The sequence below is a fragment of the Heterocephalus glaber genome, unplaced genomic scaffold (assembly GCF_053883595.1).
Source record: "Heterocephalus glaber isolate CG9 unplaced genomic scaffold, H.glaber_assembly_v1.0 deba00001532, whole genome shotgun sequence".
Taxonomy (NCBI): Eukaryota; Metazoa; Chordata; class Mammalia; order Rodentia; family Bathyergidae; genus Heterocephalus; species Heterocephalus glaber.
The window spans coordinates 18,070,675-18,087,583 of NW_028258330.1; the positions used below are offsets into that span (position 1 = coordinate 18,070,675).

Genomic DNA, 16,909 nt, shown 5'->3' on the forward strand with positions numbered 1-16,909 from the left:
ACTTTTTTCAAGAGACAGGGTCTCACTATGTACTTCAGTCTGGCCTTGAACTCAGCCATGTAGTGGAGGCTGGCTTCAAGCTCATGGTGATCCTCTTGCCTCAGCTTCCTGAGTCCAGGGGTCACAGGTGTGCGCTACTGTACCTGGCATGCCAGCTAAATGAGCTAATTGATGTTGCCCCACATCCCTTTGAACCCAGCCATTGAAGCTGCTTCCCCAGGTACAGGTAGTGTTCAGTCCAGGGCAGAGTGTCAGGCCTGGAATCAAGTTTCCATCACAAGACTTGATCCAGGAGAGCAAGGGTCTCGCCCATGCATGTCTGCCTTGGAGCAGGGCATGGGACTTGCTGCAGAATTGTCTGTGCAGCCAGGTCCTATGGGCTCTGGGAAGACTCTGTCAAGGAGAAAACAGGCAGGCACTCTGCACTGTGTTCTGCCCCTTATTCAGCCAAGAGACTTGGACAAGCCACTTCTCTGAACAAAACCTGCTCTGAAGTCCCCTGTGGCAGATCTAGAACTGTGCTGTCTAGGACACACAAAACTGTGAAGTTGGAATAAGTTAAAAATTCACTTCCCGGTGAGACCAGCCCCATTTCCAGGCTCAGTGGTCCATGTGGCTTAGGCTGCCAATGGACAACACGGGGAAGGACTTTTTCCATTGTCGAAGAGAGTTCTGGGGGTCAGCATTGCTCAGGGCCATTGAACCAAACTCCCAGGGCACATTAAAGGAGAGCCGTCTGTGTCTCTCCCATAGGATCTGCCTCATTGCCTGGCAGCTCTGGATCTACCCATTGCATTCTGCCCAGGAAATTACTGGCCTGTCAAATCCAGAGATGAAGCCACCTACCCTGACTCCTCTGCTAAGTGTGTTCCAACATGTGCCCTCCAGAGAGGCCAGCACAACATGATGGGATGGTGATTGCTTTGGGTTCCAGCCCTGCCTCTGTCACTTTATCTTGATGTGGCCATGGGCAAGTTATGTCATCTTTCTGGTCCCCAGGCTGTAGTCCATAAAGGTGGCTTGTGAGTTGTCAATTACTTAGTGTAAAGCACTTAGCTTCTCAGATGCAGCAGCTGCATGGTAAGCTGTAGGTATTATGGGAGCTGGTTGACCCTTGGTTTATTTCAAGGGAGTCTCCCTATAATATCTGGGATGTTATCCAGGGGAGATCATTTCTCTTTTCTGCATTCCACGCTGTTGAAGACTTGGGAAGTCAGCAACGAAGGGTCGATTCTCCAGTGGTTCTAGAGGCAGAGCCATGATAGTTTAGGAAGGAGGTCAAGAGGAGATGCAGACAAGGCTACAGGGAGTGGGAGGATGGGAGGAGACACAGAAGGCCTGTGTGAGCACCAGGAGGGCTATGCCACTGCTGTTTAACAGAAAGCGGAGCTAGGCCCTCACGTAGTGTCATTGAGCAGAAGAGTGGCTAGTGGCAAAGGCAGACCTGTCTCCACATAAGCTGTAGCATTGCAGGCCTCCCTAAGGCCAGTCCAGTCCCTCCCACCTCCTACCTGGCGGGGCTGCCCAACCTGCCAGAGTCTCAGCTGTGCAGGCTGTTCTCTCTGCTGGCAGCGCCCCTCCCATGAACTCTCAACCCTGTGACCCACTCCAGCAATCCTCCCCAGCTCAGATTCCTCCCTGCTGCTGGGCTCCCACTCAGCAGAACAGTACAGTTGCTTGACCCCAGGCTTGGGACTTACTTATCTTTGTATTTGCCTGTCTCCAGTCTAACACGTGCTGGTCACATAGTAGCCTCTCAAATGTTTGCTGAGAAATGATCCATCTGTAGATGAAAGGCTTCTTTACTGTGTAATTGCAGCCAAGCATAAGTCGTTTTCGCTCAGTTCATCCATTGATGTGATCTCCACTGCTTGGCCGCCCTGTTTGGTATAGAGAGGGGCTGGATCGGGATGGGTCCAGCTAGACAGGTATTTCTCCATCTATACAGTAAAGGCAGGGCTCTGATCCTTCCCTAGCTTGCTCCTTAGAGAAGCTTTTGGGTCTAGTAGAGCAGCACTGTCCAGAACTCTGCAACAGTGCAGCAAGAATACTAAGCCGCCAGCAAAGGAGGAACTAATTTTAAATTTTGTCTCATTTCAATTTAAGTAGCCATCTTCTCATTAGAAGTCATACCTAAGGTCCTGAACACCACCACTACCATCCACCCACCAACATTTCTTTGACTATCCTATACCCTCAGGGTTTAGCCCATGGGAGGCACCAAAGAACAGGACCCAACAGTGCCAGGTCCTCAAGTCAGATCAGCTTTACCTCTTTACCTGGGTGCTAGTAGGGGAGAGGGAACCTTAGAAGAGAGAGGTCAGGGTTAACAGGAGGTAAGCCCCAGCACCCCTGTGACTCAGACACAGGTGAAGAAATGCACCGGCAGGTGTGGCTTGTTGGGGAGAGCTGGAGCTAGGGAGTTGATTTTCTAAGCACCAGAGGATTTAAGCCAAGAACTGACCCCACCCACCCACCCAAATCAATGTTAGAAAAGTTACTTGTGGCTGGGGATTTAGCTCAGTGGTTTCACCACCTGCTACACAAGCGCAAGGATCCGAGTTCGATCCCCAGTACCAAAAAAAGAAAAGAAAGGTTACTTGTGATGGTGTTAGGGACAGTGGTTGGAGGAAGGCCCAGTGCTGGCCAGGCACCAGTCAGACTTCTTCAGGCACACTGTGTCACTCCTTTAAGCAAAACCACGAGGCTTCTGCATGATAGGTGAGGATCCTGAGAGCCAGAGAGGTTATCTGTCCAGTCATGTGGTCAGAGGTGGACTGGTTCTGCACTCTGGGCCCTAATTCACACCACCTCTCTTGGGCAGGACACCATGCATGAAGAGAAGGTAGTTCCAGAAACGTGGGGTGGGGGTGTTTATCTGATGGGCCGGGGTGGAGGGGGCAGGGAAGGTGGAGATGAGGCTGATGTGCTCCTGGTGAGTTGTTTTAGTGAAGGGTGGTATGAAGGACCCAGCAGAGAAGCAGGAACAGAGTATATGCCTGACCCAGCCAGTGACTCCATCCAGGGCCCAGAGAAGCAAAGGCTTCTCTCCCTAACCCCTGGGGCTACCTACCCACCCACAAAACAGAGCTGAAGCTGTGGGGGAACTGCTCCTTGGCAGGTCTTCTCAGCAGCTTGCAGTAATCGCATGTTGAGAGCAGTCACTGTTCTCTGAGGGTTGAGGGACTAATCTAAGTTCTGCCTGAGGACAGTCATGTTTGCCCTAAGAGCCCAGGCTGGCAGTGGGTGCTGCTGGAGGATGGCAGGTGAGCCATGTCCACCTTCTCATGTGTCCGCAGGTGGGCAGCCGCCGGGTGATCCAGTACGGTGCCGCCCTCATGCTTGGCCTGGGCATGATTGGCAAGTTTAGTGCCCTCTTCGCGTCCCTGCCGGACCCGGTGCTTGGAGCCCTCTTCTGCACTCTCTTCGGTAATGTCCCACCTCCTTGGGAGGGACAGCTTCCCTCTCCGGTACCTTTCCTCACATTGCTAATTCTTTTTTTTAATTCATTAAGTTTATTGGTACATTTAGGTATACATTATGATCACATTCATTATTGGGAATTTGTACCTGTACGTGATATGTCTTGGTTCTTATTTTTTTCCCATTCCTCTTCACATTGCTAATTCTTGTTTTGAACCAGGGATCCAATTTAGGACCTTGTGATTGCCAGGCAAATCCCCTGAGGTAAATCCTGCCCCAACATTGCTAATTCTTAACAGGGCTCCTGGGGTCTTTGTTGACTCCCTTCAGTAAAATTGAAGTAAATTTCTGTTTTAAAACAAAGTTAGGGCCAGGGATTTAGCTCAGTGGTTCTGCCGCCTGCCTCACAAGCAGAAGGACCCAAGTTCGATCCCTGGTACCAAAAAAATAAATAAATAAATAAAATAAAACAAAGTTAAATCTTCAAAAAATAATGACCTACAGTATTTTTTCAGTTGAATTTATATTAAAGGTAGATCCAGCAGTATGAAAATTAAGATTAAATCTAGTTTAATTGGAATTTCTAATTGGTCTAATTCAGTTACCTTCCCCTATGAATAGGCCATTTAAAACTAACCGTTTCTACAGTGGGACTCTGGATTTGATGGCTGCAGCATTTAGTTATAGTAATTGGGGACATGTATCAGATATTTGGGTGAGTTCCCAATTCAAGCAGAATTTCACAAGGAGAGGCCTGCATCCTTTGTCCTGTGCTGGTGTAATGGAGACTGGTACGATGCTTATGCAAGGTGTGGACCAGCCACATGCTCCACCCCTGTGCCCGCCTGCTTTCTGCCACATCCCTGGGCTCCCAGCTCATTTCCGACAGGACACCAGGGTGTCTGTGTCCTAGTGCTGCACCCTGTCACTGTGCTTCAGGGAGCTCAGTGGGACCCAAGTCTGGTGTTTCTCCTGCAGGAATGATCACTGCTGTTGGCCTGTCCAACCTGCAATTCATTGACTTGAATTCCTCCCGGAACCTTTTTGTGCTTGGATTTTCCATCTTCTTTGGGCTCGTCCTTCCAAGTTACCTCAGACAGAACCCTCTGGTCACAGGTAAGGAGAAGAGGCATGGAATCTCCTTGGGCAGCATGTTGTGCACCTTCATCTGTGTCTCTTCAAGTCACACTTTGTAGCAGTCTCCCTGGAAGGCCTTGGTCTTGCACGTAGCCAAAACATAACTGACGTGGAAGCTGAGGTCTCCTTCACCCCGGCAGACTACCTCTCTAAAATCCCTTTCTCAGACTATGCCTACTGAGATTTGTGATATCTTGGGGGTTTTGTTTGTTTGTGGGTTGGTTTGGTTTGGTTTCTGTTTTTTGAGACAGGATCTTGCTATGTAGTGCAGACTGGCCTTGAACTCACTGTGGAGACCAGGCTGGCCTGAAACTTGTGGCAATGCTCTTGTCTCAGCCTCCCGAGTGCTGGCATTACAGGCATAAGCTACCAAGGCCAGCTAAGATGTGTGATTTCTTAAAACTTCATATATTTGGAAATACTTAATATTTTCGTTTTCTTTCTTTTTTTTCTCCAGAACTGGAGATTAAACCCAGAGCCTTTGCACTGAGCTGCATCCCAGCCATCTTTAGAAATTTTTTAAACAAGGTCTTGCTGAGTTGCTCAGGCTGCAGTCAAACTCGGGATCCTCCTATATCAGCCTCCCAGAGTGCCGGGATTACAAGTGTACACCACCACACATGTCTGAAATACATGATTTTTACTACATCGTAGCTATTTTCAATTCCAGATTAACTTTCTTAACTCCTACTTGTTATGTTCATATCCCATTGTCATGAAGATTGAACGGCTATTTTAAGAAATAGTTGGGCGTGGTGGCACACACCTAGTGCCACTAAATAAATAGAAAACTGTGGCTACTGTTAATTATTTTAGCACTTGCACAATTATTGAGGATCATTTTTTACATATATTTATATATGATTTTTAGGAGTTCACATTAAAATTAACCTTTTTGAAGGTATTTACTACCTTTGTAATGTTAAACTACCCCATCCAGTTTCCATAACATGTCATCATTCTGAAATGAAACTCTATTTCATAAGCAGTAAATCTATATTATCCCATTCCCCTAGCTCTTATTATCTATCAATCTGCTTTCTGTCATCCTGCTTTACCTATTCTATACATATAAATGGAATCATGCAATATATGACCTTTTATATCTGTTGTCTTTTGCTCAGCATAATAGTTTCAAGATTCATCCATGTTAGCTGGGCGTGGTGGTGCACATGTGTAATCTCAGCACTTGGGAGGCAGAGGCAGGTGGATTGCCTTGAGTTTGAGGCCAGCCTGGGCTACATACTGAATTCAAGGCTAGCCTGAACTACATAGCAAGACCTGTCTTAAAAAAAAAAAAAATTCATGTCATAGCATGTTTAAGAGCTTCATCCTTTTTTTTTTTTTTTTTTGTGCCAGGGATCAAACTCAGGACCTTGTGCTTGCGAGGCAGGCACGGTGCCACTGAGCTAAATTCCCGGCCCCAAAGCTTCATCCTTTTTTAATGACTAAATAATATTCTGTTGAATATATGTACCATGATCTGTTCATTTATCCACTCATGAGCATGTGGGTTGTTCTGTGTTTTGGCTGTTGTGAGTATGGGCATGCTGTAATTCAGTTCCCATTATTCATGATTGTTAAGTGCTACAGAGTTGCCTCAGACAAAATTTGCAAATACTGAACCACTGGTCCTGGGAAATTGGCCAGCAGGCTGTGACTAGGGCTGGTGAACTCCCTGACTTGCACCTAGCCATCCTTTACTAGGGACACAAAACAGCAGTTTTGGGGGCAGCAGGGTGAAGATTGAACCGAGGGCTTTGTGTACACCAGGCGAGCACTTATTTTAAGTTCTGAAAGCACATGAACTTCTAATAACAAGGAGGTTCTTGCTGCTTTTTACATTTCAATCCATCCCATTCAAAGGAGGACATTTTCGTAAGTCAGTTGCTCCTGGTTGAGAGCAGCTGTGCTGATTAGGAGCCTACGATACTGGAAACACTCGTTTGTTTACAGATACACAAATACTTTTGTCTGAGCCAGTGTGTAATTTTTTCAGCCTTACAATGGTCATATTTTATTTAAAAATACCTCTGTCTACAGACAGCACTCAAGTGACTATACAGTTCATTGTAGAATGAATGTCACTTTTATTAGGTTCACCTAACCACTGTTAGGAATTGTCCTTATGGAGATGCTTTGGGTTATTGTTGGAAGCATTCATAGTAGTTTAAAACATTTCTGGCAGTAATTTATCTACACATGCAGTTTACATTTTCACCTTCTACATTGATTGGCAGAGTTGCACCCACCCCACTGCCCATTCTAACTCAAGGCCCATACTGGCTACAGCAATGACACCCGTGATCTCTGTTCTGTTTCTAGGCATAACAGGAATTGATCAAGTCTTAAATGTTCTTCTCACAACTGCTATGTTTGTAGGAGGCTGTGTGGCTTTTATTTTGGACAACACCATCCCAGGTATGTGGTACTTACTACATGTGTATGTTTTCATTGAACGAAAAATGGGAAGCAAAAGCTAGGCCTGATTGTGCATGCCTGTAGTCCCAGCTACTTGGGAGGTTAAGGCAGGAGGATCTCTTAAGCCCAGGAGTTCAAACTAGTCTAGGCAACATAGTGAGACCTCCGTCTCAGACAGGCAGGGAGTGAGAGAGAGCAGGGAAGAGAGAGGGGCAGAGAGGAGGAGGAAAGAGTTCAAAGCCATCACTGGTAGAAGCTCTTCTAAAGTGGTTGAGATGACACTCCACTTATGAATTGTTTTTTGTTAATAGGCTGGTTATCTGGGAATGGCATTAAGAGACAGCAGGAGACCTGTGTGTAGTGTGATGGCAGTGGGATCCCTCAGGCCCACCCTAGGCTCCTGCCCCCTTCTCACTTCAGCCCAGAACCTGCAGTGTAGTTCTCAGGACTTGTCATGCATTCCTTTTATGCCCCCTTACTGGGAATAGAACTCAAGACCTGTTGCTTGCCAGGCAGGTGTGGTGCCACTGAGCTACATCCCCGGCCCTTGTCATGCATTCCTAAGCTGCTGCTAACAGGCTCCAGCACTTTTCCCTGGGACTCTGTCCTTTAGATGGATAATTCCTAAGGTGACCTTGCAGCCAACTGCAACTAGAGGACAGTGGTCAAAAGCTGAGATGACCAAGGCCAGGACCAAGGATGAGGTGTGTAGAGGCTGGCCCTGCATCACCCATAACCCCGGTTGATGGTTCCATGCCAAGCCCTGGGTGATGGCCTAGGTGGGGATGTGACCCAGCTTGGAGGTTTCCCAGCTTCCTGGAGACAGTGGCTGGGTACCATTGTGCTGCCTTTAGGGAAGGGGGTGGGGATCCTTCTGCCAGGTGTGTAACCCTGGGTTCCCAAGTAGCCTCTCAGTTGAGGCATTTTGTAGTAGGTTGTCTTATGGGGGAAAAAAATCTCAAGAAAGCTTTCAAGAACAAGCCAGTGCCTCCCCACCGCCCACTAAAATGGAGCAAAGCAGCGAGTGGAATGCAGTGACTGATTGATGAAGGCTTTGTAGGTGTAACAAACACTCGGCCTATTTTGCAAACTCACATTTTCATTTTAGGGAGATATTTTTTGCACAGTATTTGACAGCAGTTTTGGAAGGGGGTGGTGAGATGGAAGCCTGGATGAGCACTTGGGAGTCTGACACAGTGACCCCGGAAAGTAGTAAGGTGCCTAGGCTGGACCTCGGCAGCAAGCACTGAAAATGTGGGCCATGGGGAAGGATAGGAGGACAGAAAGCCCTCAGGAGGCCACATGGATGTGGAACAAGAGGGACAAGAACAGCTTAGTGATTCTTGGACTTCTGGTTGAGTACCTGGAGACCTGAGACCCTCAGCTTCTCAGGTCTTCTTTGCTGTCATGTAGATGGGGCTGAGCTTGGTTACAGCAGCCTCATTCCTGATAGAACTGTTAAACTAAGCATTCCTTTATTTTGTTATGTCGTGTGTGTGTGTGTGTGTGTGTGTGTGTGTGTGTGTGTGTGCGTGTGTGCATGTGCGCTTGTATGTATCAGGTACCCCAGAGGAAAGAGGAATCAGGAAATGGAAGAAGGGCGTGAGCAAAGGGAACAAGTCGCTTGATGGCATGGAATCCTACAACTTGCCATTCGGCATGAACATTATCAAAAAATACAGATGCTTCAGCTACCTGCCCATCAGCCCAACCTTTGTAGGCTACACATGGAAAGGCTTTGGGAAGAGCAAAAACAGTCGGAATTCAGATGAAGACTCGCAGGCCACGGTATAGCCTTAGCTGTGCCCTGTGGCCTGGCCACAGTGAGGCATGCACCAGTAGTTCCTTGCCAAGTAACAAGAAGTCAAATATATGTTTGTATATCTGCATCTACATCCTGCGCCCCAGAGCTAAGACAGGTTGTTGCACATTGCTTTTCTGTCGTAGGTGGTGATTGTGTCTAATACGGTGTCTCACCTGGCTCCTTATTTAAGCCCTTGACCTCTTGCCCTTTGAGTGTCCATTGCTGGCCATGGTCACTGAACTTGAAATTCCAGCCCTCCTGTGGGAGCAGGTTCCCGGAATCATCAGCGATTCCCTTGTTTCTAGTCCCTTCCCGCTGCCCAGTGCTAGTGTTTGTCTCGAGACAGAAAGCCCCTGGACCCACTTTCTCTTCGCTTGACCTTAGCCTGCTCCTGGGCCACCAGTATCCTCACATCGTCACAACTGCCTGTCAAGTGATTCTGTTGTCCCTGATAGTCCCCAGGAGGCTGTTAACTAGCCTAGGAACAGTGGCCTGGCTGCCCCGGGCCCTGATAGGGCATGTGCAGGTCTGTAGTATAAAGTGGAGCCTATTTAGGGGGTTGAAAGGGAAGGGAGAGGACCCCAACGCTAACAGGATTCTTGACTGCTCTTTCCCCTGCTGCTCTGGCCTCTACCAAGCCAGCACATTTCATTCTGGGCCTTGTAATGGCCGAGACACCTTATTGGGCATTTATCGCTCCTGGCTGGTGTGACAGGTACAGAGTGCCACTCAAGGCACTGGCCATATAAGCTTATGAGTCCTAGCTCTGCTGTCATGTGGATGTGACTGTTGTGCGCATCTACAATTACAAGATTTTATTCCTATTTAATGTTATTGACTATAGCAGATTTTCCAAATCAGTGTTTTCCATGTGACCCTCTTCCCTTCCATCCCTATTACTTGTCCCACAACCTCTACCCCCATTAAGAAAAGTACCAGCATTTGTAAAGCTGTGGATACCATCAGGGAAGCTTGTTCTAATGGCTGTTGAAGGCCAGTAACCATTGTTGTGGTTGTGTTTTGTATTGCCTGATACCATGAAAGTGTAAATACTGTAATGCCTAATCTATTTATCAAAACTGACTACTGGACCAGAGCCCAGGAACCCTGGGTCAAGTTACACGTGAATTTGTTTTGTGAAGAAGGGAAGCTGGAATAGGTAACCAAACAGAGCCACCATATTGAATGGTCCACCCTCCTGACAAAGTCGTTTCTCCCATTCTTCTGCTGCCAATCATTTCCAGCTGCCCTGGCTTAGGGAGACTTTCTGAGCATTGTCATGTTGCACGTCCGCTGGATCTTGATTTGGCAGAAGGAAGGTGAGTTCCCTTAGCCATGTGCTGCCTTGTTTGAGTGACTTGTTGTAGAAGATGGTGAGAAAAGCAGCTAGCAGCCTCCCTCTATGAGGAGCTCTAATTTATGACACTAAATTATTTTTGACAAAGTGGCTTCTATTGAATTTGAAGTTTTTCAGCCAAAGGGAAAGCCTGAGACATGAAGTAGTGACTGTGCTTCCTGGGGCCAGGCTTCTTCTCTGGTGGCTGACCGGCCTGAGCTTTGGATGGCCTTGGGAACCCCTGTCTCCCAGCAGGGCTGGCTCTCAGCCTCTTATCCACCCAGTGCATCTCCTGTGCCCCATGCCCAGCCCACCTTGGCATTTCACATTGCCAGGTCTGTGGCTGCACCACTGCAGCTCCCTTGACTCCAAGAAGTTTTGGGCTTCAAGAATACTTCAGAGCCACCGCATTGCTTTGCCAAAATCTTACTGCAGACTAAGTAAAGATGTTAGATTCCAAATTGCATTTAATTTTTTTATTTCCGAGATGTATATTCAGCGGGTAATGACTTTAGGAGCATACTGGTTCCCGGTCCCCAGCCTGATACTGACCACTCTCCTGCCCTGTGTTGCTCTGTGTTCCTTTGCTTTGTAGTTTGCTCAGCATCTCCAATCTCTCTGCTCTGAAAAATGGGGAACACTGTTAAATGTCCCAGAAATTTGAAGAATTCTAGCTTTCTAAAGTGAGCAGGAGCAAGTGTCCAAATACAAGCACCAAAATCATTGTTAATTCAGGCCCAAGTTCCCTTCAGCTCAACTTGAGAGGACACCTTCCCTCCCCACAAGGCCCCCAAAGTGCAGCCTCGGGTGTCCGCAGTCCCTCTCCATGAGGACTCCTCTTCGGGCCAATTTTATCATGAGGCCTCAACTCCAGTAGACAAGGGATTTCCAGCAAGCATTCTGCCGAGGAAGGAAGTCCTGCACTCACATGCCAGTGGAGACAGGTTTCCACCCTTCTTGTTCCATTGGGACCAACTTTTGATATTCTGTCTGAGGAGGGGGAAGGAAAGGGAGGCAAGAGGGAAAGAGCAACCTGACAAGATGCCCCCAGTGAGTCTTGTACTTTCTGAATAGCCTTGAGTGATTTGGAGTCCCCTGATCACTAGCAAATCACAGACAAGCCATTTTAGGAAATACTCCTGCTAGCAAACGTGCTTCGGAATGAAAGTCTGTACCTGGAAGCAAAAGAACATGTATTCCTATGTTCAAGCTGCCACACACACCCAAAGGGTTAGGTTTGGAGGGCAGGTGGCCCACACTTCTCAGGCCTGGTGCTGTCCTGCGAGCTGTTTTCCAATAAAGCATCATATTCTAGACAGGGCATGCTGTGTCTGACTTTCACAGTGCCCACCTGCCCACCACCTTCACCCACCTGGTCCCAGGAGGAGAGCTTTCCTGTTGGCCCTAGAAAGCGGAAAGTACAGGAAGCCTGTGGGAGAGACTGCTGGGTTTGCGCTAGGGGACACAGCTCAGTTCTTGTGATGTTCATTCTCATCACGGAGTTAGTGTGGATTCGTGGATATGTTTATTGTCAGAATCTGTGAGGGTTTCCAGTGTTAACTTTCAGTTTGTTGGGCCTGAAGAGAAATGCTTTCCCAGGCCAGCTAGAATGAAGCATCCTGGGTCCTGATGGTTTCCCATTTTTAAGGTAACAAAATCACACACAGGATTTGCTTTATACTGTAGAACACTGACTTTCATGATGACAACTTGATTTATGCATGAATATTGCAGTATTTTCCATATAATAAAATAACATTTCTGCCCAGGATAAGTCACAGTTTTCCAGGGAGGGAATGATATAATTTTCATGACAATGTCATGTGCTGATAGAATTTCTCCATTGATGAATCTCTAGTATGTGTGTATACTTTATTTACCCATGCATCTATTTTATGACCATGAGCTAAGCTGTTACATCTTTCATTCATGTCCCTGCTGAGATATTGATTCTAGCAACTTAGATTCAAAGCTGACAAGTCTAATCTTCAGTAATACCTGTGCCACAGGAGTGGCCTGGCCACATAGAAGGTGAGTAAGGAGCTGGTGTGAGGAGAGGGTGCATCCTGAGGTGGCTGTACTTGGGCTGTGGACCCGGCTGCAGGCACCAGGTCTGGCATGGCTTGATGAGGGGCTGTTTGCCCACCTGCTGCCAGGTGCCAACCTTGCCCATCGCATACCACTTTAGCCCCATGGAGCCCTAGTTCTGGCAGAACTGCCTGTTGCTGGGGGTTCACATGCTGTGTATTGTCCTCTGTCCCTTACAATTTGGTCTCAGAGAATAGGACATCTCTCACCCTCCACTCCTCCTGCAGCCAGAACTGAAGAGTACAAGAAGGCTGCCCACGTTTGCCAGCGATCCGATCAGCCTTCACCCAAGGTCCCTAAAGCTCCTTTGCACTGGGGATCCCTTCTCACCAGCCTCACGAGCATTCCCATCCTTCAGGTTGTTGTTGACTGTGCCTCCCCATTGCCCAATGTCCAGCGTCCGTAGAGTTGCTGTGTGTGTCCCAGGCAGGCGGGACACCCTCCCTGGCATTGCCATCCGACTCACCATCCCCACAAACACCCTTTCAGTTTGTTCCTAACAACTTTTGTCTGACACATTAATAAATTTCTTACTGTTCTTAAAACAGTGGAGATGCCTCTATTTTCCTTGCATTTTGTGACTGACTTTGCCTATATACCTTTCTTGGGTTTTGTTTGTTTTTATTTTTATTTTTATTTTGCATACAGAGGGTACTTGGGGTGGGATTGTTTTTTGAGATGTGTAATTCTTTTATGGAGTTTTTAAAAAATTTTCATATTGTTTTTCTAACATGGCTTCATTAAACGTTTAAGTATTTTAAAAATATGTAATATTTGGGCCAGATGTTGTGAATAATAGTAGAGATAAAGCTATTTTATTCTGTATTTTTAAAACTGTTCTGTACAAATAAAAGCTCTCCTGGACACCGTTTTGCTGTTCACATGCTTCTTCCTTTGGCCAATCCTTAAGAACATTGTAATTTATTAGAGGTCATCACCTAGGAGAAGGAACTTGGCTAATAAGAAATTCAGTGAAAAGTCGGAGGATGTGCAGTCTGTCCTCCCAGAGGACCAGCAATGCAGCAGGGCCCTGGGGAAATGCAGATGGGGACGCTGACATCTCGGAGGGGTCAGAGTGGATGCGCTTATGCTGGATTGGGGTGGTGGTGAAATTAGGAGTCCATCATCATAGCAAAAACCCATCTCGAGGCCCAGTCGCAGGTGGCAGAAAGGGGCCAGGAGCAGCTTCTGAGAGTGACAAGGCCCTATTCAGTTGGTAGTCTGGCTCTGGGATGGTATAGAAGGATGGATGCACAGGTGCTAGGTGATTTTTTTCTTTTTGTGGTATAAGGGATTGAACCCAGGGCCTAATATGCTGAGTAAGTGCTCTGCCACTTAACTACATCCTTAGCCCTCCATTTGTCAGTTTAGAGCAAACCTGGCACATCCCCATTCCATCTCCATCCCTTGTTTCTTGCCATTTTGGGACACGAGTGACCAGTGCAGCAACTCTGCCTGCTGCTGCTGGCCCCAGCATGCTGATTTAGGAGCCACTTCCAGGCTGTCTGTCACAGGATGGACCATTAATAAGTTACATGTGAGCGAAAATACCAGTTCTTAACAATAAAGAAAAAAGTACTCATTGCTGTCCACATTTGGGCTGCCGCCTGTCTGCTGTATGCAGACCACCTTGGGTGGTCCTAAATCATGTCCAGCCCTCGGCAAGAAAGAATCACTACCTTGAACTTCGGTTTATCTTTTCCGTGTTCTCAAATTTGCATCTGTCTGCACCCCTAGACACTTCCATTTAGTTTGCATGCTGTATGGCAGGATTAAAGGATAGTGTGTGTGTTGTCACGTTTCACTCAGTGTCATGAGACCCTTGTCATGTTGGTAGCATCCCTGATGTGTTCATGGATTTTCACTGCTGGGAATAAAGTGTCATATTAACAAAAGGCATTCACGAGGCTTCCAGAGAAACTGAGCTAGGGATCCAGTAGACACCAGATTCTCCAGTAGCAACCTTCTCTGCGGTGCTAGACTTTTTAAGGACTGAAGGGAAAGAATTTAGAATGTTATGTCTAAATTCATGTTTAAATACTTTTGGATGAAGTCCCTACACATAAAGAGAAGCAAATTCAGATGTGGAAATAACAGATACACGTGAGTGATGAATAGCTTCATAGGCTGTTGTGCCACATGCCCATAATCTCAACACTTGGGTAGCTGAGGCAGGAGGATGTAAGTCTGAGTCCTGCCTGGGCAACTTAGTGAGATCCTGTCTTAAAAACTAAAAACGACTGGGGATGTAGCTCAGGGTGAAGGCCCTGAACTCAATTCTCAGTACTGTTAAAGTGGGAACCAAAGGGGGGGGGGATATCCATAATAATCTCATTTCCAACTCAGTGCCATATATATCAACACGGTGATGGAGAAAGGAGGCTTAGCTAGAAACACCCAAATGTACCAGTGATTACAGATGAACCAAACTGCCAGTGAAAAGATTGTCAGACTAAATAACAAAATAGAAACCTGATAAGTGCTGTTTCCAGCACTGGTTAAAATATGTTTGTGATTCTTAGAGGCTGCAACTTTGAATCTAATACTAAGATATCTGAGCTTCTATTTGTATGTAAATTCCAGAATTTTATTTTTAAAATATTTTACAGAAGTCATAGGCTGTGATACATCAGGAAAAGCAAGAAATAACATCGTTCACTACAGATATGTTGAGAAGCACCACTTACAGAAGCACTAGCTTAGATGAGGACTTGCGAAATTGAAAGTAAAAGACTGGGAGAGAAAGTTACACCGGGCAGGACTGTGGATGTAGCTAAGTGCATGAGGCCCTGGGTTCGATCTCCAGCATCACACACAAAAAATTACACTGGGTAGGTACTGACCACCTATTATGTTACTTCAGACACAGTAAGGCAGAAAATGTTGGGGTAGCAGAGTTCAGGATGGAGTGATAGAAAAGTTCCATTTACAAGGAGTAACCTCTGAACATGAAATTAGGTAGCCTCAAACTATGCAGTGTAAATGGACAGAACTCAGGGAATTGACCTGTCCTCTACACAGGTCCGAAGATCCCAACACTGCACATGCACTAGGTCAGGAAGGCAGAAACAGCAAGGTTTCTGCCTGAGCAGATGGCACTAGGACTTTGCATCAGTGTGAGTAGAAAGTACTCACTCTGCCAGCGTTTGGGAATGTCCCTAAACACCGGTTTTATTCCAAGCATTAAAGCAAGCCTCAAAGTATTTTAAAACTAGGTCTTACACTGCACATGTTCCCTAACTACACAAGATTAGGTCAAAATTCCTGAGTGTCTGGATGTGTAAAGTATTAACAGATGGTTTATCAGTCAAAGAGGAGTCCAATGGGAATGTTGGGAATGTGCTTTTTATTAATATTATTGCTCATGGGGAATTGGTACATGTACATGACACATCTTAATTCTTTCATTTTCTTGCTGTCTCTACCCTCCTCGAGAATGTTACAGTGGACCCTCAAGTTACAACTGGCCTGACATACAAACAACTTGGGTTACGACCGGGATTTTAGTTTTTGCTTACAACCAGAGTCTTGAGTTAAGACCCACATGTTGGCTGTTTGTGCTTCCAGATGGTCTCAGATACAGATTTAAAACCTTAAAGAGTTCTGGAAGGAATATTACAACATCCTTTCCTGTGTGGGGTTGATTGAGAAATCCTGGGCCAATGTCTCTCTAAGGACACCGAGATCTACCTGTATACAGGAGAGAGACTTTGAAGGCTGTGTAGAGGAGCCTGAGCCTTCAATTGACCAACTTGGGTTACAACCAGCCCTTGGGAACAAATTGAGTTCGTATGTCAAGGGTCCACTGTAGTAAGTGTGTTGCTTTTCCTTTGAGTTTCTAGTCATGCTTCCTTCTAAAATTCTGTTGTTCCTCTTTTTCTCTGAGGTAGGGAGTGAACTGAGCATGTCTCTTAGTAGTAGAGTGCTTGCCTAGCATATGCAAGGCCCTGGCTTCAGTCCCCAGCACTGCAAAAAACTGCATCTCTTGGGTCTCTGTTGTATATAGGTTCACTCTTTTTTTTTTTTTTTTTTTTTTTTGATACAGGAGATCGAACTCAGGACCTTGCGTTTGTGAGGCAGGCGGCAGAACCACTGAGCTAAATCCCTGGCCCCTAGGTTCACTCATTTTGTTTGTTTGGTACCGGGGATCGAACTCGGGTCCTTCTGCTTACAAGGCAGGCAACTGAACCAATCAGCTAAAACGGAACCAATCAGCTAAATCCCCGGCCCAGGTTGACTCATTTTTAAAAATCTCTCCATTTCCTTAAAGTGTTTGGGAGACTTTCCTGAGCAATTACCTAAATCAACAACTGAGCTTTGCAGAGTTGTACCTCTTGCTCATGTCTTTGGCACAGTTTTAAAATACTGTATCTTTGTTATTTTCAAACTTACACAAAAGTGGAGAGAGTGGGCTGGGGATTTAGCTCCGTGGTTTCACCGCCTACTGCACAAGTGCAAGGACCTGAGTTCGATCCCCAGTACCAAAAAAATAAAACATCTAGCCAGGTTTCAAATTTCCAGTCTTCCTATAAATATTTGAAATAGCGTCCACATGAGGTCCACATTTCCTCATTGGTTGATCATTTTCTCACCCACTTGCCCTTCTCTTGTGTCTCAGCCTCACTCTCTTGCCCTCTCTTCCTTGCAACTGGTTGAACAGTTTGGTTTCCTATAGGAGATGTGGAAGGGACCCCTTATAT

At 46.4% G+C, this 16,909-nt stretch overlaps 1 protein-coding gene across 7 annotated transcripts in view; it reads left to right on the forward strand.

Moving 5' to 3' along the window:
* Nucleotides 1–13,080, forward strand: part of Slc23a2 (solute carrier family 23 member 2) — a 125,249-nt gene extending 112,169 nt beyond the window's left edge. For all 7 annotated transcript variants that reach the window (XM_021255018.2, XM_013070718.3, XM_004840778.4 and 4 more), the window contains exons 13-16: nucleotides 3,300–3,429; nucleotides 4,402–4,539; nucleotides 6,886–6,981; nucleotides 8,543–13,080. In XM_021255018.2, coding sequence (XP_021110677.1) covers nucleotides 3,300–3,429; nucleotides 4,402–4,539; nucleotides 6,886–6,981; nucleotides 8,543–8,775 — 597 coding nt within the window. In that variant the 3' untranslated portion in view covers nucleotides 8,776–13,080. The remainder of the gene's footprint in view (nucleotides 1–3,299; nucleotides 3,430–4,401; nucleotides 4,540–6,885; nucleotides 6,982–8,542) is intronic.
* Nucleotides 13,081–16,909: the final 3,829 nt, after the last annotated feature.